At 40.9% G+C, this 22,221-nt stretch overlaps 1 protein-coding gene across 1 annotated transcript; it reads right to left on the bottom strand.

Moving 5' to 3' along the window:
- Positions 1-5,996: 5,996 nt before the first annotated feature.
- Positions 5,997-22,091, bottom strand: RBP3 (retinol binding protein 3). The gene is made up of 4 exons (XM_063406471.1): positions 19,050-22,091; positions 12,100-12,290; positions 9,196-9,338; positions 5,997-7,356 (listed from the first exon to the last, which is right to left on the bottom strand). Exons 1-4 carry the CDS (start codon positions 22,089-22,091, stop codon positions 7,028-7,030), a joined length of 3,705 nt encoding a protein of 1,234 aa, XP_063262541.1. The 3' UTR covers positions 5,997-7,027.
- Between the last annotated feature and the right edge of the window lie 130 nt (positions 22,092-22,221).

Raw genomic sequence — 22,221 nt, 5'->3', positions numbered from 1 at the left:
TGTTGCTGAACTCCTCTGGTAGTGCCTTCTCCTTTGTTTGGCCCACCAGAGTTCGAGGAGAACAGAAGAGTGCTTTCAGCAAACCCAGTAAGTGTGTAACAGAAAGAGCTGCAGTAAATTCTTCTCATCCCATGAGTGAGTCAGCAAAGAGCCTGGGGGAGCTGTCTGGCTTCATTGCCACCGCAGACATCATGTGCTGCGGCACTCTGCTCAATTCCAAGTTCTTTGTCAGTGATTTGTGTAGTGCTCAGATGCTGCAGACAAGCATCACTCGGGGCAATCTTTTCCCATATACCTCAGAGCCGTGGCCCAAGCAAGCAGGACAGTTACAAAACACCACCACCACTTCCTCCTCTTCCTCCTCCTCCTCTTCCTTGACTCTTCTTCCCCCCACCTTCACATCCTTTGGAGTGGCTGCCCAGAACTGGTGTGCCAAATGCAACCTGTCCTTTCGCATGACATCTGATTTGGTCTTCCACATGCGGTCACATCACAAAAAAGAATACTCCTCAAGTGAATCCCAGTGCAAGAGGAGGCGAGAGGAGAAGCTGACATGTCCCATTTGCCATGAGTACTTCCGAGAGCGCCATCATTTATCCCGGCACATGACTTCTCATAATTAGAGCTGTGCACACAGATGTCACCAAGGGACTGGGCAGGTTGGATGAAGAAGGGAATGACAGCTCACTTAAATCCATTTCTTTTTGAGTTTACAATTATTTCTTCCAGGAAATCACTGTTTACAATAATTTATAATAGATGCTTTGCGAAAAAAATATAAAATGTTTACAAGAGTTTGAGTGCATTTTAAGTTTTGAAAACTTAACCTAGCCCTTGTCAACCTATTTTTGAGGAAATAAAACAGTGAAATGAATCCACATGCAGTGTTAATTTACAGAGTAGGGAACAAAATTATAGATTTGCAGAGTTGTCTTTGCTTGTATTTTATTTGCTGGTGTCTGTGCAGTACAATGTAAATACAGAAATAACAACTGCTTCATTGAATGAGGAACCTTTAAGCATTAGAAAAATCAGAGCTTATATGTTAAAAGAAAAGAAGTTACTATTTCTAGTAGTATTAGTGGACTCTTGCTCCTTTTTTTTAGCTGAATCAGCTCTCTTACCAAATTTTTGAGTTAAAAAACTACATCCTACCATCTCCTTGGCTTTGAAAAGGACCTGAATTTAAGACTGTTTGAAATTTGTGATTGTCAACAACTGACCAGCAGACTGCCAAAGAGGATGGAACTTGTACAGCTATCCAAGTTCTGTTCTATGCTCTGCTGCTTTTGAAATATCTTTTACACAGTGAAATCAAGGTGGGTCTGTATTATCTAAATGTGAGCTGTTGTCAGCCTTACAGTTGTGTTGACTTTAGCAGGCATACAGATCTGATGGGAGTTTAGCCTCTGGTTTTCAGGTTTTGGATATACCAAAGGAAGTATTTAGGGTATCTGAGTTACAATTAGCTACTGATGGATAGAATCTGCACACTTTAATTGTGGATGATAGGCTCTATTCTGATGACTGCTAGAAGACAAACACAGAATCATACAGGCCTACATGAACTGGACTGCATTAGACCAGCTTGTCTGTCCTCTGGTTTCTACATGGACCAATTCCAACTTTTTAGAAAAGAAAGTGGCATATTCTTTCTCTTGTCTGTCCCTGTCTACTTTGTTTTGAGCTTTGCTGAGTCTCAGCATCAGATAAATTAATACTGCTCAGGGTGGGAGGAAACACTGTCTATTGTTACTGCAGCCCATCTAATTAGCCTTTCATTACTTTTTAAATCCATTTAGGGATTTGATTTTGATAGTTTATGACACTGTGTTCTTCAAGCAATCATTTCTCTTGTATAGTATTTTTTCAGGTTGTCTGATTTTTGTGGCCTGTCTCTGAACCTCACCTGTCTCATCAAGGGCTATTATTCCCTTTCAGACAGAGAATCATCAGAAACTACTCCTTTCCCAGCTGAGGCTAAAGGACATTTCAATATGCTCTATATGTTCCACCATACTCCGGTGGTTTTTGAATACTGAACAGAATTTTGAGTTACCATGACAATGCCTAGCCTGATAATGCAAGTATCAGCAAGTAAACACATCTGAACAATAAAAGAGAGACTGACAGTCTTAGGCTCTCGGCTGGAACCAACATAACAAACTCACTGTCACTTCTTGGGAGATTTCTATAAGTCAGGAGATTGTATTCTTCCCAATATATTGCTGCTGAACATTAATACATGGCTGTTTCCTATTAATATAAACATTTTTCTTGTGGCAGGCCAACCACTAGCTGTGCACCCCAGCTTTATTTTTGAAAGTGATAAAACTGTTACATTATGCCTTTGAGTTCAGGAGACAGTTCTGGTTGGATTGTAACACAGATTTTCAAGGTCAGTGGTGGAAGCTCTTTCACTTGAATCATTAAAAACCAAAATGAACAAAGACTTTGAAACACGGAGCTCAGGGAACAACCTTGCATTGAGTAGGGGATGGTGTGGTTTCCTTGTAATCTTTCCATCTCTATTTTGTGTCCAATAACATTTACTGTGTAAGGAATATATTTATGGCAAAGTTTAATGGACCAAATTTCACTCCACCTGGGTGCCAGCCAGTTTACTGTGAAGTCAGTGTCCATAAAGTGTAATGAAGGACTCTGTGGTGTAACTGCATTCATATGTGGTCAGGGTTATATTTCCCATTAGTAGTTTAGGCCAGATTGTGATCTCATTTATTCCAGTGCAAATCCAGAATAATTCCATGTTGCTACTCCTGATTGATATTAATTACTTTAAGATCAGCCTGGCCCAGTATAAATAAGACTGAAGATATTTTGGTACTGTTACTGCAAAATATTCTCTTCCGTACTTACTGAAAGATGCTGTGTTTTCTTAACAGTTTTATGATTAGAAACCTAGCTTCAGATTTCTTCTGGAAAAAGACAGGACTAGCTGCTGTATAATGCTCCCCAGTATTATTTTGGCACATCACTTCAGCATTACCCTGCTCCGAATGCCTGTTTTTCCAGTGCACTACACCTGGTGTGTAATTTAGATTGGAATGAAACAGTACCAAATCTTCCTGGCTACATGGTTTCACTGATTTTGTGTTGGACAAAGTATAGAAAATCAATCACTGAAAAACAGATGCTAAGTCTCAAAACTCTTCCAATGGTGTGCTAGACCTACAGCCTTAAAGTTCTCACCAGTAATCAAACTTCTTCACTTTGCTCATGGTATGAGGCTTAAGCAGGCAGCAAGGTTACAGGGAGAGATAGCGTCCCTTTATGTCATGGAGTTGTTTTCTTTGGGAAAAAAGAAAAGAGCCCTTACCCTGTTTCCTTGTGGGCATATCTCGGCCACAGCAATTTATATGCTGTGATGCCAAGCAAAGTTGGAATGCCTTCTGTGCACAGAGAGACAGAGTTATGAGGAGAACCAGTTACAAAAAATGTCAGAGCTGATTCGAAATGCAAAAATGAGGAGAGGCTTTTTTACCAGAAATAAGCTTTATTTCTGGTACTTTCCTCACCTCCTCCAGCTCAGGAGCATTGCACTGTGGTCCTGGGCTGTAAAGACTGAAGATTTCCCTCTTGCAACATGGAAATCACATTGCAGGCAGCATGTTCAATGCTGTCCATGCTTTTTTTGTAGATGGCCATCTGCATAAAGACTGTGTTTACAAATTGCATCTTATTCTGAAGTAAAGGGGTGTGTGAACTAACACTTATTTAGATACACAGCAAACCATACAGCCAAACAATGTGACATCTTGTTGCCTGCTGCATCTTTGCTAGTATCAGTGCAAAACACACAGATGCCAACAGAACCAGAACTTGATTCTCTATGTGCAGGCACAGTGAAAATCTTTTATGTGTCTCAAATTTAACTGAGGGTCTCATCTAAACTGTGTTACATAAACCAGGGGGCTTATCCAAAATTTTTGCAGGTTTTATTTCTTTAAATGAAAATACTCGTATTAAATCTGAGCGAACCAAATATTAAACAGGCAGAAGGAAGCCTAACGAGACAAAGAAAAACAAACTTCCTATAATTGAGTCATGCTGGAAGCTTATTTCCCCTTATGTCTAGAAGTCTGAAAATTTAAATTGGTGCAGATGAAATCCTGCTGGAAGGAAAGCACTCCACTAGAACAGGGCATTTGTGAAGAAATGAAGGACTGCATTCTATCCCTGTGAAATACTGTGATTTTACAGCAAGGATCTCTCTCTTTTCTACAAGTAGAAATGCTAGGGAAGGGGTAAAAATAATTTTATTTTTAAAACAAGAGGAGACAATTTGCAGTGAGCCGACTGGTTCTTTTCCTGTCTTTGCTAGCAGCTACCTGTTCATTTTGCTCAAACAACTGTTTTCCATGACATGGGTTTCTGGATCAGTGAAAAGGGACACAACACGGGGCTGTTAAGCCTAGTTGTGCAGGCTGTGTTTCTGCAATGGATAATGAGTTTACCGATAGGAAATGCCAGATTATGGTATTTGTTCACTCACTGATCGTTGAGCCCTGAATTTTTTCTGATGAAGTTGTGTTTTTCCAGCGAAATGACACTTAGATATGCTTTTGAGAAATATATATTTACTTGTTTTTTATGAGGTAATTTTTCACTAATCAAGGCAGTCTGTAAGCTTCCTTGAATCTACAGAGCACAGTTTGGAAATCACTGGTCTAAGGCAGCACAAAAGAAATAAAAGCTGGCTGTCATTTCTTGGTTAGAGTTCTATGAATGCTGGAAGGAGAAAGATGATACTGCTAGGTAGTCTGATACAATAACTCCTTTCTTCCTGCCTTTAAGAGGAACATGATTAGGATAAAAATTCAGGAAGTTATTCTAGGTGGGATGATAAGAAAATAGTGCTATGAGTTGCAGAATGTCCATGTCAGCTCTGGAACCAGATTAGAGAGAGGTTGGCAGTTTCATCATGTTTCCCGTTGTGTTCTGGAAGGGCACTTTTCAAATTGCTTCTCCCTCCTTAAAGCCTTCTAACTTTCTCATTCAAACCACAAACCATGGACTTTCCATAACTAATTTGCATTCGTGCTTTTGTGATTTTCAGACCTTTCAATGCAGTGTAATTTTCTACACAATTACTGACTGTAGTTCCGTGAGGTCTGAACTCATTGAGACGAGCATAACTATGACACAGCAGTTTCTGAAGACAGGAAAAATTGCCTTTAACACACTGGCCTTTGTTAAGCCTGGCAGTTTCAATATTAATTAACCAGTACTATGAAATAGCAAATAATATTTTGTCAAGTAATAAAATTTCTCAAGGTTGCACAATAGTTTTCCACTGAAATCGATCACTTTAGTGAATTAACAACATTATTGATTTAAAATGGACTCACCAGCAATTGCATCTTTGTTTGTTTTTCCAACTGGATTCCGATTTCTAGACATATTTATTATACATATGTATGTCCCATATTACTCTGGGAAGAATTTATTTGTTATTTGTGTCCACATGGTGCAGCTTTTTGTCCTTGAATGGATGGCTAAAGTTTCTAAATATTTGGCTTAACAATTAACATTGTTTGCATATGGCAGCACAACAGATTGTTTTTAGGAAAACAAAGCAGTTTATCTGGATCATTTAGATATTAAAGAGGCTTAAAAGACATTAAAAGAAATACATTAGTATTGTTTACTCATTCATTGACTTCTCCATTTTTTTCCACATTAAGAATATTTAATATTCTTCATACATATATCCCTTTACATGACATTCTGTATGGGTTTTGATTCATTAAAGTATTTTCCACAACACTGAGAAGTTTAACAACAAGCTAGTGAATAAAAATCAGAACATGAAAATGTCTCAAAAGAGTTCAGGTTAGCAATCACACTGAATGTAGTTGATATGACAAGTAATAAAAAAGATGGAAAATCTGTTTAGTTCTTAAAATTTTCTTCCTGTAAAAACTTGAAGTCAATGGTTTAACACAATTTATATATATATAAAAAAGGCAGGAACTTACAAAGGAGCAAATGAACACCAATGTGTAGCTGCTGTAAACTCTAACTGAATTTTGGGGGACCGCTTCCCTAATTTAATTACCTTACAGCTGGCATTTTGTAGAGATGAGAAAATCTGAGATCTAGATTAAAGTTACACATTTGTGTAAATAATTATGAAGATATATGTTTAACTAAGAATTGTAGGAAAGAATGCAGTGCATTCAGCTCAGGTCAATATCTCTGTGAGTTTTCCTGGAACATACTATCACTTCATGTGTAGCCTGATAGCAGGGTGCAAAGGATATTTTTCAGCTTCTTTTTTTTTTTTTTCTGTCTTGGGGTAAGAACAGAGCAATCTAATTTTAGCCATAAGTAAAAACATACAATTCTTTTCTTGAGTCAGTTGATCCGGGCACTAGGTAGAAGAGTCAATGTACTGCCTTTGTCTTGCTCTTCCTCCCCTCTGGCAGACACTGAGAGAAGCAGGCAGGTTCCTTTCAAATACCAGGAGTCTCAGCAACCCTGACAGACTGGGAATGGTTATTTTTGGTACATCTAAATGATGAAATGGAGAAGAGACTTAATTTATCTCTTGCAGTTTGGAAAACAGACTCTTCCAACCAATCTTAATTTTTAAAGATCTACAAATAGGAATGTACATGATTTCCAAAGAAGAGCCTTTTCTGTCTTTAAAGTTGTTCACATGCTTTCAATACTGACAACTGGGATTTTCTATGGGATGAAAGGAAATCTGTGATTGGTAGCTACACTTTAAAAAACTGACACACTGAACATTTATGTTCGATTACAGGACAGGAATTCAGAAACCCCAGTGAATTGCTGAAGTATTTCAATCACGCACAGAAAGAGTGGGGTGCACAGAGTGGGAAAAATGAAAGCATGTTGGACAGGAGTCACTCTGAGCTATGTACAGGGACCCCATCCCAGACCATAGAGATTGGAGTGAAGCTCCCATTTCTTTCTAGGGTTTATATCTGGGTAGCTAGCTAGCTTTTCATGAGAACTAGGGCTGTGTTCCTCCACTGACCTATCTAGAGCTGTGCAGGTGAGTATTGAGCATCTCCTTTGCTTTGATGAGTGCAGTTTCAGCTGGTGTTTCCATGTGAGGAGGGACTCCTTTCCCTTCCCAAGAGGTGCTGTCTGCAGAGATGACTGATCTGGAGGTGGGGATGACCATGTAGAAGTTGGTTTCATCCACCTGATATGTCTGTGGGGAATGGCAGCCACCGCTGGTCTTCTCCCCAATGATGAGAGCTCTACCCAGTCTCTTCATTATGTATACAAACTCTTCAGCAGCCCCAGCTGTCACAGCACTGGTGAGGATCACCAGCCCCTTCTGAGAGCCATATCTCTCCCCTGTAAGGTAGGAAAAAACCCATCAGAAATGAATCCATTTTCAGAGATTTATTTTTATAATAGAGCAAAGAGAAGCCAAGATAGAGGCTTTGCTCCCTGCCTGGTACTAACCACCCAAGAAGTTTGGAAATATACTTTGTGCCTATGATAGTACTTAAGTACTTTTAACACTAGCCCAGACTTTATGCTGTAAAAAACCCCAAAAGGCTGTCTCCCAGTGTGGTGGTCTTGTGCCATCAGTTTCTGGTTATGAGCTCCATAAGGAGAGAAGCCAGCTCATGATTACTACTCTCAGCTCTTCTGTGGCTTTGCCTTTTATGGGAGCTCCAGATCTCATCAGAATAGTGGAATAGACAGGTGAGAAAAATGCCATTTTTCACCATTGCAGGAGGACTAGTCAAAACTCATCCAGAAGCATCTTCAGTTCCACCCTCACCCCTGCTGTAGGAACATGGCTGTCATAGAGCTTGGCCTGCAACTGTGCAGGCGTTATTTTGTGAAATTACAGTTATAGTGGTTTCCCCCAGCTTTTTTGTAGTTTGTAAATGGAAGCTATACATGGCCTTTGTCCCAAACCCTTCAACAAATACCCCTTTATTATTAGGATCTGAGCCAAATATCTCATTTTCTTACATAAAACAGCTGACAGGAATAGGAAGGGCTTTGAACCTTATTTTCAATATATCTGAACATGCTAGATACTGTTTGAGAGTTTAGTTTCTTTAAAAAAGTGACCAGTGGGTAATAACTAGGACTTGATAACTTGAAAACTAAAGCTCTAAAAATGTCAATCTATAAGTAAGCAATAGTACGACATATAATTCTCATGCTAAATTCCAAGAGAGGGGCCCAATAGCATGGTAATTAATTTTCACACCATCTTTGGTCATCTCATTTCACTATAAACATAATAACCATTAGAAGACTTTTCTCAGTAGATATATATATAATACAGGACCAGATCCAGCTGCTTTGATGTTAATGAGTCTGCCTGTTCTCTTTGATGGGAACTGGAATGTGTCCATAGAAATCATATCCCCAACACCACCCACCTCTGACTGCCTGGGAAAATAGATGGGCCCTGCAGACTGGGACAAATTTTAACCATTTCAGCATGATCCAGGCCAACAACTGCAGACAACATTAACTTTTTTGCTACTGTCTTAGCTTAAGAGGGGAAATTAATTAATTAATTAATTAATTAAAATAATTAAATCCCTTGTTTAAGGCTTCTTAGCACTCTAACTGCAGTTTATGAACACTGAAGAGCTCTGTTTTTTCATGTTACAGCATCCTTTGGACTTCCACAAAGTGGGGCAGGGTATGTGGGGGGTGTGTGAGACATTGCCAAATGCTTCAAACTCACCCAGATGTACAAAATTTAGTGTTTGTCTTACTCTTTTCTGGACAAACTGGAGTGTTACAGAGTTTTCGTCTACTGATATAGAGCATTACACAGGTAGGTCGTAGGGAACTAAAAACTATAGGGAGTGTATGGAAGAGACATCACTAGAGGTCCAGGCAACACTGGATTAATTTTTAATTTTGGCAGTTTTTAAAAGCAACTGAACACAGTAGTTGGCTAAACTTCTGGGGACCAATTTACAGACCTCTGTGCCTAACATACCCCATTTCTAGGAGTAATAAACTGTTATTTGTAGATGGCATTGAGTGATGTGGCTGAAATGCACTTTTTTTTTGTTTCTACATTCTCCACAGAGCTTGAGATGATCATGGCAGGTGTTTTCACCAAATGAGTTACAGGATTTAATGGATCACTTTAAAAGGACAAGGAGAGACATCTGAAATGAAAAGCTACTCTGAAAAATTGTCATTTACCTTTGAGCTGTGGCTGGGTCCATATCTCCTTTACTGAGTCACTGGGTCTGTCATAAACTTTGTCCAAGAGAATTGGGTGTCCTTCATCAAAGAAATATGAGCATAGGATTGCTATGGGTGTAGTGGAGCCTCCAATATTGTACCTTTTCAAAAATTAAAAATATTAAGGAAACAAGTGAAAATTTGTGTCAGGCAGCTAATCTTCCTTCCATGTTTTGTTATCTTTACATTCATACTCCCCTACCAGCACTTGCACATCTATCAGATAAACAAAATCCTGTCTAAGAGTGTTGGACTGTTCTTGACCATAACTAACTTCAAAAGCAAACACAAAACTTAAAAGTATTTTTTTTTCTTGATGTTACCTATAAAAAAATCAGAAAGTAAACAGAGACTGAATCCGCAGAGAAACATCACATTCTTACTCTCCTCTGAGTAATCCATTCTGTTCCTGACACAGCCAGAAAGAAGTGAATACGTAAACCCTAATGCATAAAAGTAGATTCCAATTAAAGCAACATATGTTTGTAGAACCGTTGTGTTCTTATTTTTTTTATACAAAATGAGAAAACTTAGTGGTTTAAATGAGGTAATTTTTTTGGTGCCTAAAGATTGTGTTAGTTACTTCATTTAGCACAGTTGTAATTGAAAACTTTGATTGCAGTTTAATTTCATAGCACTCTAAAGATTAATTTTACTGGAGAGCCTGTCATTGGAGAACCCCTGCTATGAATACATACAATTAACTGCTAAAATATTTTTGCTGTCACTTTTCACTAATACTGGAGTACATACAGCTCTAGAAATGTTTGTACTTTACTTACTAAGAGTGAGGATTCAGTATGTTCTGGAGGTGATTTTAGGAGTACCTAGCACAGGCATTCCAGCAAAAACCTGCTGGAAAATGAATTTATTCAGTTCAGTCTATAGCTAAGATTTTTCACCTCCAGAAAAGGATCCGACAATCCGGAGGGCTCTGTTCTGAAGAGTGAAGCTCTGTCTTTATTCTTTAGCCTTTGGGAGCTGTATCATGGACACTGTGAGTGGCTAGGAGTTAAATGACCATCTTCAACATGTCCCTGATAGTGCTGTGCTGCTGATAGGGGGTGCTGCAGCACAGCTCAGCCCTGGTTCCCACTGGTGCCATCACGGCTGAAGTTGGTGGCAGGAAGGGCAATGCTGGAACACTCTTCCTGGGACTCTCTTGCAGACAGTGAAACTGCAGTAACTTCAGTCAGTAATAATGACTGAGCAGTTGCCAGAGTTTTAACCTAACTTTTGGATGCTAGTACTTCTTCTTACAGATGTCTTATGTGACCTCAGAGAGGCCTTTTGGTTTATCAGTGTCTCCTGTCAATGCTGTGAGAGTTAAAAATATGAAGTTCATGAGTAGCACAGCTGTTCTATGAAGGGGAACTATTAAGGTGGGAGACATTATGCATTATGATTAATCCCATGCAAAATTGAAATTATCCAGATATGAAGTTCATGAGTGGCCCAGCTGTTTCAGGGAGGAAAACTTGTAAAATGAGAAACATTATTCATTACAGTTAATCCCATGCAAACTTTAAATCATCAGTCTTAAAATGATAAGATTGGCTAACAGAGAATTTCAAAAGATTTGTCTGGGGTTCTGTTTTATATGCCTTGAGAGACTGGGTCTTTGTTGTGCACTGAAAAGACTTTAAATAAATTAAATGTAAAAAAAAAAAAAAAAAAAAAAAAGAGGATAAACCAAAACCAAACAACACATGAAAAGAGCTACAATGGTACCATTTGGTACCTGAGAGATAATTTCATCCTTTCTGTTTCGGTGCCCCCAGCCCTGAAGTTCTTACTTCAGGAGAAAACTGGGGCAAGAAAGAGGGAAGTCCCAATCCTATCTCAAGTCTACTGGAAGATGGTGGTGCTTTAGCTGAATTCAAATTCAGTCATGGGTGTGTTGTGTCGGTCGCTGCCTTGCCTCTTCTGAGCTCACACAGTGAGATCTCTGTCTCTGCTCTCATCACTGTGCTCAGCTTTTCCTCCTTAAGCAGAAAATCCCACAAGAATATTAAGAAGATTAGCAAATATTAAGGGCCCCATGATAACAAGATATGCAAGTGGTTCTAACATTAAAACCAAGTTCTTAAAAAGTCCTTCTTTTCTTTGGTTTATATTTGTAATGTTCTGGGATCACACACATTAGCTCTGGTCCACAACAAGGGCATTACTTCCTTAAATATTGTGTAGAAAATGTACATTTTTTATATTAATCTGCTTTGATAGCTGATGATAAATGGATGACATCTTATGGCTCATAGGACTTGGAGCACTGTTGACACACTGGAGTGTCCAACAGAATTCTAAGCAGAGAGCAGGTGTATGTGTGATGCTGCAGCTTGGTGCAGCAGGGCCCAAGAGTGCTACAGTACCTCTAAATACCTCTGTGCTCTGTGCACAGGGCCCATTCTGTACAGACCTGACTGCCCGGAATTATTTAGCACTGCAGATATGGCAAATTAAATGTTGTAACACAGCCTTAAACACAGTTTGTCTTTTTGACTGTTGAATCTTGGCCACTACATGATGTAAAAGATTTATTTATATATATATATGTGGGACATGGAGAGTTAGAATAGGAAGAAATTTGAGAAATAAAACATGTGTAACATCCAGAATTGCATTCTGCAAACTATTCCCTAAATTCGCCTATTTAGTTCTAAACATCTCAAGTGATGATACAATTTATCTTGAGATATACTTTCAGACTGTTATTATTTTCCTTGGTTGTTTTCCTTTTCTCAATTAATCCTAGCAATGTTAGCCTGTAAACAGGACAGCAAGCCATGTAAAGCTAATTCACTGCTACAAATAAAATGCTGTTTTGAAAGAGATTTGGTTATTTGCCATTCAAAGGTTTACCTCATGTCTATGATTAATGCATCTGTGTGAACAATTTTCTTCCAAACATGCTCTATTATTAGGTCGGACACCTGGGTTAGAAGTTCACTGTCTCCAAACATATCAAATCTCAGATAGCCGATGTTGTTTTCAAATACATTTGTGTGGAATGAAAATTTAATCAAATCTTCAAATACTTCTGGTGGAGGGATCTGAAAGAATATGGAAAAACAAAACAAATCATTTGCTGGCACTGGTAGCTTGACACAAAATTATGTGGGTCGTGTGTAATCCAGGTGGGACACGTGTGAGAAATGTGACCAAGTTTGAAAAACATAATTAATTTTACAATATTTTTCACACTAAACAGAGGTTAGCATTGCCTGATGTGCTTTGTGCAGTATAAGGTGCATCAATAACACGGCTGGAATCCCCATCAAGCACCAGAGCTCAGTTCATTTTTCAAAAAGACAAGAATTTCCTTGAAGCAAAGAGGCTAGAAGACCAATCCCAGCCTGCAGCATAGATCCCAGGCCTGCCACCCAAGCCCACATGTTGCCTTTATGGGTTGTTTCTAAATACAGCACCCGGGACTTTCATAATCTCTTGCTTGGCCTCATTGGACTGCAGCTGCTGGCTGCTGGTGCAGGTGGGTCATTAAGAGGTGGCCCCGGCCCCTCTTAATGACCCAGTCCCTGTGACAGTGAGGAACCTGATGTGTTGGGCATGTGCTAGGATACTCATGAAGTAGATATGCTAAATCTCCTATATGGTGGCCATGTGCCTGCAGCCTCACGTGTCAGGTTGAGATTTATTTAATTTTGCTTAGCTTATGTTATTAAACAGCAGAGATTTTTTAGTAGCAATGTGTGGCCAAATAATGAAGTTATCCTAGTAACCCCTGTATGCATTGGGACACAGCCAGCTCCTATTGCCAAACTTCTATTTTATATGCAGTATCTGAAAACGGAATAGTCTCTTTCAGCTTGAGATAAAAATTTAGAATACATATGACTTATATGACCTTCAGCCATTTGGTTTTTTCTCCTCAGGATTGCTGTGAAAATGGAGTGATATCCTTTTTTTAATCAGTTGCCCTTTGCCAAAGCTCATCCCTGGACAATCCATGCTTTTACACTCAAAAGAACAAGGAGTCAGCAGTGAGCCATGGGCTAGAGGTGCTCTTCCAGTCTACAACATGCCACAGAATTGGGCAGGCACTTGGGCTTTCTGCAACTACAGAGCAGTCAGGTAATCTCCTGACCTCTATGTAGTGCTCTGGCCTGGAGCTGTGCTCCTGCCAAAAGCAGGTCTGCCACAGCAGAAAGAGTTTTTTCCAAGGTGTGTGAATGCAGCAGTGTTTGACACAGCTCAAGGTTACCCAGGGGAAAATTACCCACCATATGACACTTCATCATTCATTCCCTGATGTATGCCAAAATTACCAAAATTTCAAACACTAGTTTAAAAGCCCTGTTGGCCAGTTGTTGTTGGCCTGATGGTAAGAGCAAACTCTTCTGTACCCTTCTTTACCACTATACCTTGTGAAAACAACCATTGTATCTGGACTGTAAACACATCAGTCCAGCACTGCTGAGTTTGTCATTTCCAATCCACTTCCCAGTGACAGCAATGCTACTTGATCTGCCCGCTGTACTTTGACTAACAAATCACAGTTTTGAAAAATATATCCAGCATGGATTGATTTTTCTGACAGAACTTATGTCTAGTTCAGAGATATTGGTCCCCCCCAGGAGAAAAATAAAAACATCACTCATTAGTAACATTTAAAAATAAAACTGATGTGTTATTCTCAGCCATTTACTAATGATATTTTAACTGAAGACACAGATATCTTATCTCTGTCTCCAGTGATAACTGCTAAATGCATACCCATAAATGTGCTAAGAATAATAACAACTGATAAATTTTTTCTCGACTTGTTCTTTTACTGTGATGCATCACATTTTTGTTCCCTGAGGACTTCAGTTGTGCTAAGTCTTGAAAATTCATTGTAAATTTCAAGGTGGGCAGGTTGCTCTTAAAGCCCCAGGTCTCATGGTGTTGTTATGATAACAACATCATGGGATGAAATAAATGTGCAAGGATATAAATGAAAGCTCTTCATGGCTGCAGGAAAAGGTATGAAAATGTATCTATTCTAAAAATTCTAAGACTGGAAATCAGATGAAAAGCACTCAGAATGTAATTTTGGGGTGCCAGAGAAAGTGTCTGAACCTTTCAGCAAAAGAGGTGAGGAGCCTGTGACTGACATTAGAGAGTTACTGCCCTGCAAGAACTGCAGGTTCATGACCCTGGCACGTGGGCCGTGTGCTGCGGGTGCCTAGGGAGGTAAGTCAAGCTTCAGGAGGCAATCACACGCTGTTCTTTGGAAGGCAGAGCCCTGTTTGCTGGCCAAGGACAAGCTGGGACAGGATGCAGCTGAAAGTAAGAGCTGCTGCTCAGTCAGACAATGTTTACATACAAATGGCTTGTTGTTAAATATAAACCCTCAGGTGCACACTATAAGCAATGTGCTACACTAAAGGACCTCCAAGCTAACTCCACTTTAAGCCAAGGAAGGTTTTTTCATTAACCATATAGGGTCTGCAGTCCTGTTTTGCACAGGTGAGTGGCCTAAATAAAATACACGATGTCACACAAAATAGGACCTTAGAATGCTGCCTTGGGACTTGTGCATGGAGTTTGATCCCTGATTCTGTTATTGACACAAACCTCAGCCTTGGGCAAACCACTTTTCTAAATGTGCCTCTCCTACCTTTATTCTTTCCTTTCATCTCTCCCTTAAGCTGTTTTGTCTGTTTTGATGGAACCTGTTTTTTCATAGCTATTTTTGTGCTGACCGTTGAAAGATAACTGATTCCCATTAAGGTTGCTAGTGCTGTCAACTGCTGGTTGTTAAAATACTATCAGCCAATACTCTTGCAGTACCATTGTAAATGCTGAGATTAGTTTAAGAACCATGAGATCTTGAGGGCTGAGTGGCAGGGTTGCATTTTTCTTAGAGCATTTGGGTTCCTTGTGTATCCTCTCAGGCTGGAGTGGAACTGTTCATCCTAGCAGGGCCCTCAGCTCAAGGACTGAGCAGGACTAGCTATAGCCCTGATAGCTCATTCTCACTTGCTCTTAACAACACACATTTTACTGGGTGATTTCCAGGCAATCCACGCTAGTACGTCACCAGCCTTACTATTAGAAAGATGTTTTTAAGATCCAGTGTAAACAGTCAAAGTTCACTACTTTGTGCTGTTTAAGTGCATTACTTCTTGGCCTATTTACTATGGGCAAGGGAAGAGATTATTCTTTTCATATTTGAAACTGTCTCTTACGTATCTGAAGACTGTTTTCATGTCTCTTCTCAGTTTTCTTCTCTCTGGGATAAACAACTCAAATACTTTAAACTTTTTGAAGACTACTTTTATTCAGTGTTCTCTTTGCTCCTGTCCCTCTTTTCTGCTCTCTCCATACTTGAGCTACATCTTTGCAGAAAACCATTGCCCAAGACTGTGCATATTACACTCTAGATGATTTTTTTTAGAGCTATATGTAGCAGAAGATTTCATGTCTTCCAGATTATATTCTTCCTTATCCATTCCAGTTTGACGATGATGAGTATTTACTGCAATAGCTTGACCTTATTGACTTGTGCTCAGCTTATGAACTCTGCAGAACCCATTTACATTTTTACAGGACTCCCCCTAAATAAGCTACTTCCCTCCCAGAGTTGTGCAGTAAACACTATCACCCTAGAAACAAAGAAGCAAAAGTTGCAAAAGGTGAAGAGCCAACGAGAGTTAAACATGAGACATTTTTCTCTTGCATAAACTTGCGTAGTATCACTGACTTTACAGTGGTTATGTTGATATAAATCAACATCACAGGGGCCTACAACGACTGTTTTTCCACCTGTTAGCAATAGATGTAGCAATTTGGTTATGTATCTTGACACTTTGAGGCTGAGAATTTTGATTTCACTCATTAATGAAGGGATATAAGCAAACTGTACTTACTTTTGGTGAAACATCTAATGATTGTCTCCTCCAGCAGGCAAATTACTTTCCTATATATACATATTATTCATCTGGAAACAGAAGGACTTGAAAAGCAGGAACAATTTCTCTTTATAACGGATCAGTTTTTGCCTTTTATTCTGATCATTATTTTCAGTTGCTTATCTAAACCGTCATTACAAAAATTCTCTTAGGTGTAAAGACTGCATTAAAAGTATTTGGTCATTAAGAAGGGGCCAAAATAATCACTCAGGGAGATCCCTCATCATTTAAAATAGGCATAACACTTATGCCAAATCAGGCAGCCGTTCTTCCATAGGTGGACAGTCACAAACACAAATGTTTCAGTTTCTAGAGGAAGGTTTGACGGGAGAGGGAGAGAGAGGTAGAAGAATAGTGAGCAGGGATTATTAAACTGCAGATCAGCAAGTTTACAGAGCTCTGGCATATGAGCAAAATGTTATTTTCTGGTTCACAAAAAATATAGACAAAATTTGACTCAAGGAAGTCTGACTTTAGAAAGTGACATTCATGCAGCTGACAAGTCTGACCAGCAGTGGCCTCGCTGCTGCTCAGAGGAGACACATTCACTCCCCTGTACAATGCTTCAGCAGCTTTTCTGGTGCAGCAGAGTGCAGCAGATACAAAGGTCTGCACGCATTTCACTTGTCTGTCTCCTGTGTCCCATCCCATAACTTGTAGTTATTCATCATCACTTTCAGTTAATTGTGTTGGATCTGCTTCACCATCAAGGTCATTAACAGTAAAATTCTACTGTCAAGGGAGAGGGTGGTTTGGAAGGTAGGTAGCACAAGAGAAAAACTAGCTCTTAGGTTTTTAAAGAATAAATGTGATATAGATCAAGAGAGCCCTATGACCATATATCGGGCTGCTGAATTTTAATTTTTTTTTAATTTACAAACACAGCTAGTGCCATCATATATGCTTCACTGTACTCTAAAGGTGTTTGCTCTCTAGGATATACTGAAATGTTTCACAGAAAGCATTCATCTTATAGTTGCAAAAGCAAAACAGATGAAGGCACTCTTGCTGCCCAGAGCTCTGCACAATGGGTGAATTTTCCTTTACCTTCATCTCAAGGAAAATCCTTTAATTACTTCAATGTCTTCCTTAACATCTTAATGCTCTCTTATCTGACTCCCGATTTCCTCCAGCAATATGAGGGAATATTTCTGCCTCTGGAAACCATAATAGTCTCATAAGAGACATGATTCTCTGCTCTTTATACATTATTTCACCTTGCAGAAATCTCACATTTGTCCGGATTTTCATCCACGTTGATGTGATTTCCGTCTTATGGATGTATCCCTGACCTTTTCCAGTCATTGTGCTTGACAAAGAACTATGGTAAAACAGAGGTATTGAATAATATAATGGCATTTCTTCACCAGCACTATCAGGGTCAGAATTTTATGTCATGTGACAAATAAGATACTTGTCCTCTGTTCTGTTCTTGACATTTGAGGTCTGAATAAAGTAAGATTTGAACACGTAAAACCCACCAACAATATTCATTAACAGCCTTCAATGAACACAGTGACAAATTTACAAGATTTTTCCATTCTGTAGAATGGAGAGAAAATATGATGTGTCACTACTGGTATGTTGATAATAACTGAGCACAGAATTCTGTCCAAAGAATGTATTTGAAATATCTTTAGAGTGAAGTTTTCTACACTCAACCAAGTTAAGAGGGAGAGTGTTGGAATATAAAACTCCTTTAATTAATTATTTTAATTTAATCTTAGATGCAAGAATGGGCCAGTATCTCTTGGTTAACAGACTTGAAAAAAAAAATCTGCCCCTGACAATGCTTAGACTTTGTCCTTGACCTTATTATTTGTGATAATACCACAAAGGTCATGGCCACTTTAAATCATGCATGCCAAAATTTCAGAGTGTGGAAGTCCACGGATTTCCTCCCCCAGGAAACATTTAATAGTTACCTGACACTTGGTCTACTCTGGTTCATTGCAAAGCAAATGCATTCTCTTCAAAAAGTAATTTTATGAGTCCCTGGAGAAAATACGTCCTGATAGGCAAGCTAGTGCAGTAGCCAGAAAGCAGCTAACCCCATCCAAGAAAGGGATCAGGTTATCCTAACCCTTTATTTAATTTAAAGATGGAATTTTAACAAGTGCTCCTGGGAGCTCTCTCCAGCACAACAATGAACAAGAAAGATTGCCAAGGCAGACCAGTGTATAAACACTCAGGCTCAGAACAAAGCACAGACTGTTATGCAAACCACACAGCAAGGACAAAAGTAGATTATTAAAAATCAATTTCTCCCTTGGGTCCCCTAACTTCCACCCAGATACTTCTTCCAAAGTATTTCTAGGTCACTGGGAAACTAACTGATACTAAGTATGAGATACAATTAGAACAACTTTCCACTGCCACTACCAAAGGATTTGCTGATTATTCTAGTGTAATATATGTCAGTTGCTACAATTTTATATAGAAAAGTCCATCAAAGAGCACATGGTTGCATGATTAGTGAATTGTATGCATTTACTCTAGTCCAACCAAACTTTGATCAAATTACAACCTGGCTTTGAAACATATTACAGCTGGAAAAGCTGCAGCATTGAAAGAGGAGGGATCACAGAAACAATGAGATATCTTCCCTCTAACCCTGAAGCCCTGCATTTTTGCTTTTGGCATATGGCAACTGAGGATCACAGCCTGAAGGTCGGTTCCAAATTCTATGCATCCAGAATTACCATCTAATTCCACAAGCTACTGCCTTTAGTGTCAGAGACAGCTCAGCCCACAAAACCTACTCAGGCATTGGCCTCTCCTCTAGGTATGGGTAAATCAGGGTGGGTTTATGGCATGGGCTAGAAAAAAGATAAGGTATCTGACTTAGTGCTCCCATTCCAGCTGGCATCTCTATAGCTGAGTATGAGAGAACTGTACCTGTTTTGGCATAATCCCTGGGATGCTGTCCTTGGCATGTTCAGGGATGTAGAGTAATTTCAGGTGTTCATCATCAGAAAGAGCTTGTAAGATGGCAGTCACCTTCCCAGCGAGTTCTTCCTCTGTATGGATCCTTTTACAATTGTCTTTGTTCTTTGTGAGGTTGGATGCTATAACAGTCCCAATGTCCACAAAGGCATAATTATCTGCCACAAGCTTGCCTACAGTTTGCAGTATCTGTGGCACCTGGGCACGCAGGTTCGCAATGTGCTGAGCTACAGCCATGGCTTCACTGGCCTGGATGGTGATGTGTGGCTCCACGCCAGACACACTCCATACTTTTCCAGTGACTGGGCTGAGCACCACTTGGCTGGGGATGGAGGCATAGAGGGAACTGTTACCAACACGATAAATGCCCACTGAGAGGGATCCACCGACTGTGGGCTCACCAATAACTGTGGCCCGGTGTAGGTCCTTCATAGAGCGAGTGAAAGCTTCAGCTGCTGAGCCACTCATATGGCTTGTCAGGATGTAGATGTCCTTGAGGGAGCCGTATCTCTTGCCAGTGAGCTGGGGGAGAGTCCACACCTCTGTGCTGCGGGAGGTACTACGATCGAAAACAGTGTAGAGGTGTTTCCGAGGCTCAGGCTCAAAGAAGTAGGAACAAAGTATTGGGATGGCAGTGGAGTAGCCACCTGTGTTGTACCTCATGTCAATAATCATGGCATCCGTGTCCACCAGCTTGTTCCATACCATCTGCAACAGCTGTGGCCCAATGGCCTTCACCGTTTCTGCCTCAGCCATCATATCAAAGCGAAGGTAACCCAGGTTCCCTGGCAATACCTCAATTTTGAAGAGTGCCTCAATGATGTAGCTTAGCTCTTCAGGGCTGGGAATCACATTGGGAACCTGCTCCTCTGGCGTTGGTTCCACATGGCTGTGGAAGACATGAAGCCGATGGTCTCCAGAGGCCTCCTGCAGGTCACTGGTGAGCTGGGAAGCCAGAGTCTCAGCGTCTATAGCGGATCGATAACCTCCCTGGGCCCGTTTGGAGCTGAGCATGGCACTGGCCTTACCAGCCACTTCTGGGATGGCATAGTGAGCCTCCAGGAGCTGCCCGGTACCCTCCAGCAGTACTCCCATGTTCTTGTGGAAGGCTAGCACTTCTTCAGCCTTCTCCATTGCATCCTCAGCCAACACTATGGCATCAGGAACAACTCCTCCACCCATCCAGCTTTCCCCGTGGTTGTCAATGAAGGTGATAACAGGAACCGTGATAGTCAGGCCACGGCTTATTCCTGGCCCAGGCTGCAGCAGAGGGAAGGTACGGGTGTGTGAGAGGCTTCCTGCTGTGATCTCACCGATCAGTGTGGCACGGCCCAGGGACTGCATGAGATAAGCAAACTCCTCAGCAGCTGTAGCAGTGTGGTGGCTGGTGAGCAGGTAGATGCCACGCTTAGCCCCATAGGACTGTCCCAGCAATTCTGCCTGGCTGTTGTGCTCCTGTGTATGGTTGGTGCATCTGTCATAAGTTGTGAAGAGATGGACAGGACCAGCAGCGGGATCTTGAAAATAGGAGAGTAGCACAGGCACAGCAGAGGAGGAAGGGCCTCCAGGGTTGTAACGCAGGTCCATGATCAAGTTCTCTGTATTTTGAAGGGGCTTCCACACTTTGTGTACAATGTAAGGCCCCAGCTTTGCAAGCACAGAGGCATCTGCAAACTCATCAAAGCGCATGTAGCCAACATTGCCTGGCAACACTGACACCTTGAAGACAGTATCCACCAAGGCATGCAGCAGCTCCTCATTGTCAGGTAAGTCAGCTGCCATTCCAACTGGCTTCTCAGCTGGGGCATCAGCAGCTTCACCTGGCATCATTACTCGGACCATCAGGCGGGGGTCTTCAGATAAGGCCTGCAACTCAGCGTTGAGTTTGGTGGCCAAGTCCTCAGATGACTGCACAGAAGAGAAGTCAGAGGTGGCAAGGTGCCGCAGTAGCGCAGGTACTCTTTCCACTAAGCTGTAGTAGTCCTTTAATATGTTTTTGAGGTGGCTAATGGTGCCAGGCACTGCTCTGCGCACTGCCAGGATGTCCAAGGATTTCTGCAAGGCTTGCTCTGCCTCAGTAGCCACACATGGCATCACCCCACTCACTTCCCAGCTCTGTCCACCCCCACTCAAGGGGCTCACAGATCGTGACACAGGAACCATCATATAGAAATTGGAAGGACCAATACGCAGCTTCTGGATGTCCAGTGAACCCCCGGCTGTCTTCTCTCCAACAGTGATAGCTCTGTTCATGTGCTTGAGGATGTAAGCCACATCTTCAGCCACCCCTGTGGTGTGATGACTGATCAGAACAATGACATCCTTGTCTTTGCCATACCTCTGTCCCAACACCTTTGGCAGTGTCCATATCTCTGTGGTGGTGTTGGAGGGACGGTTGTATACAGTCTCAACATGCAGCCTCTTGTCTTGTTCATGCAAGTATGAGATGATAAAAGGGAGGCCAGAAATCTGTCCCCCAGTGCTGTGACGAAGATCTATCACCAGGGCAGATGTGTCTATCAGTGTCTTCCAGACCTTGTCCACCAGAAAAGCTCCAACTTTCTGCACAACTTCCTCTCCTATGATATAATCAATCCTCAGGTAGCCAACATTGCCCTCCAGCTTGTCATACATGATCACATGCTCAATAAGACTCAGGAGTTGCTCACGGGTAGGGGAACCCTCAGCTTCTTCCTTGGGAACTGCAGGTGGTAATGGCTCATAGGAAATCACCAGTCTTGGGTCATTCAGAGCGCCCTGCACTCCAGCTGTCAAGACACTGGCCAGCATTTTTGGATCTGAGATGTCCAGGATCTCTCCGCTCTTGATTGCTTGTTCAATGGCTTCTTGCATTCCCACTAGGTTTTCAGGATAGCAGTAATTGTCCAGAAGGACTTTAGCCATGTCCAGCACTAGAGTTGGCTGAAAGATTTCCTCGGCAGATATGCTGCACACGATCAGTGCTGAAAACAGCAAGAAATGTGTCCTGATCATTTTGTCTTTGTATGGAATAGAAAAGAAGTCAGATGCTCTTATCAATCATGAACATAGCTCTCAAATGACTCTGAATTGCACTGAAATCCCTGTGTTGAATCCAGGTGCACTGAACAGATCTTTTATCTGC

Source organism: Prinia subflava, chromosome 9 (genome assembly GCF_021018805.1).
Source record: "Prinia subflava isolate CZ2003 ecotype Zambia chromosome 9, Cam_Psub_1.2, whole genome shotgun sequence".
NCBI classification, from domain to species: Eukaryota; Metazoa; Chordata; class Aves; order Passeriformes; family Cisticolidae; genus Prinia; species Prinia subflava.
This window is presented reverse-complemented; position numbering and strand designations above follow the sequence as displayed.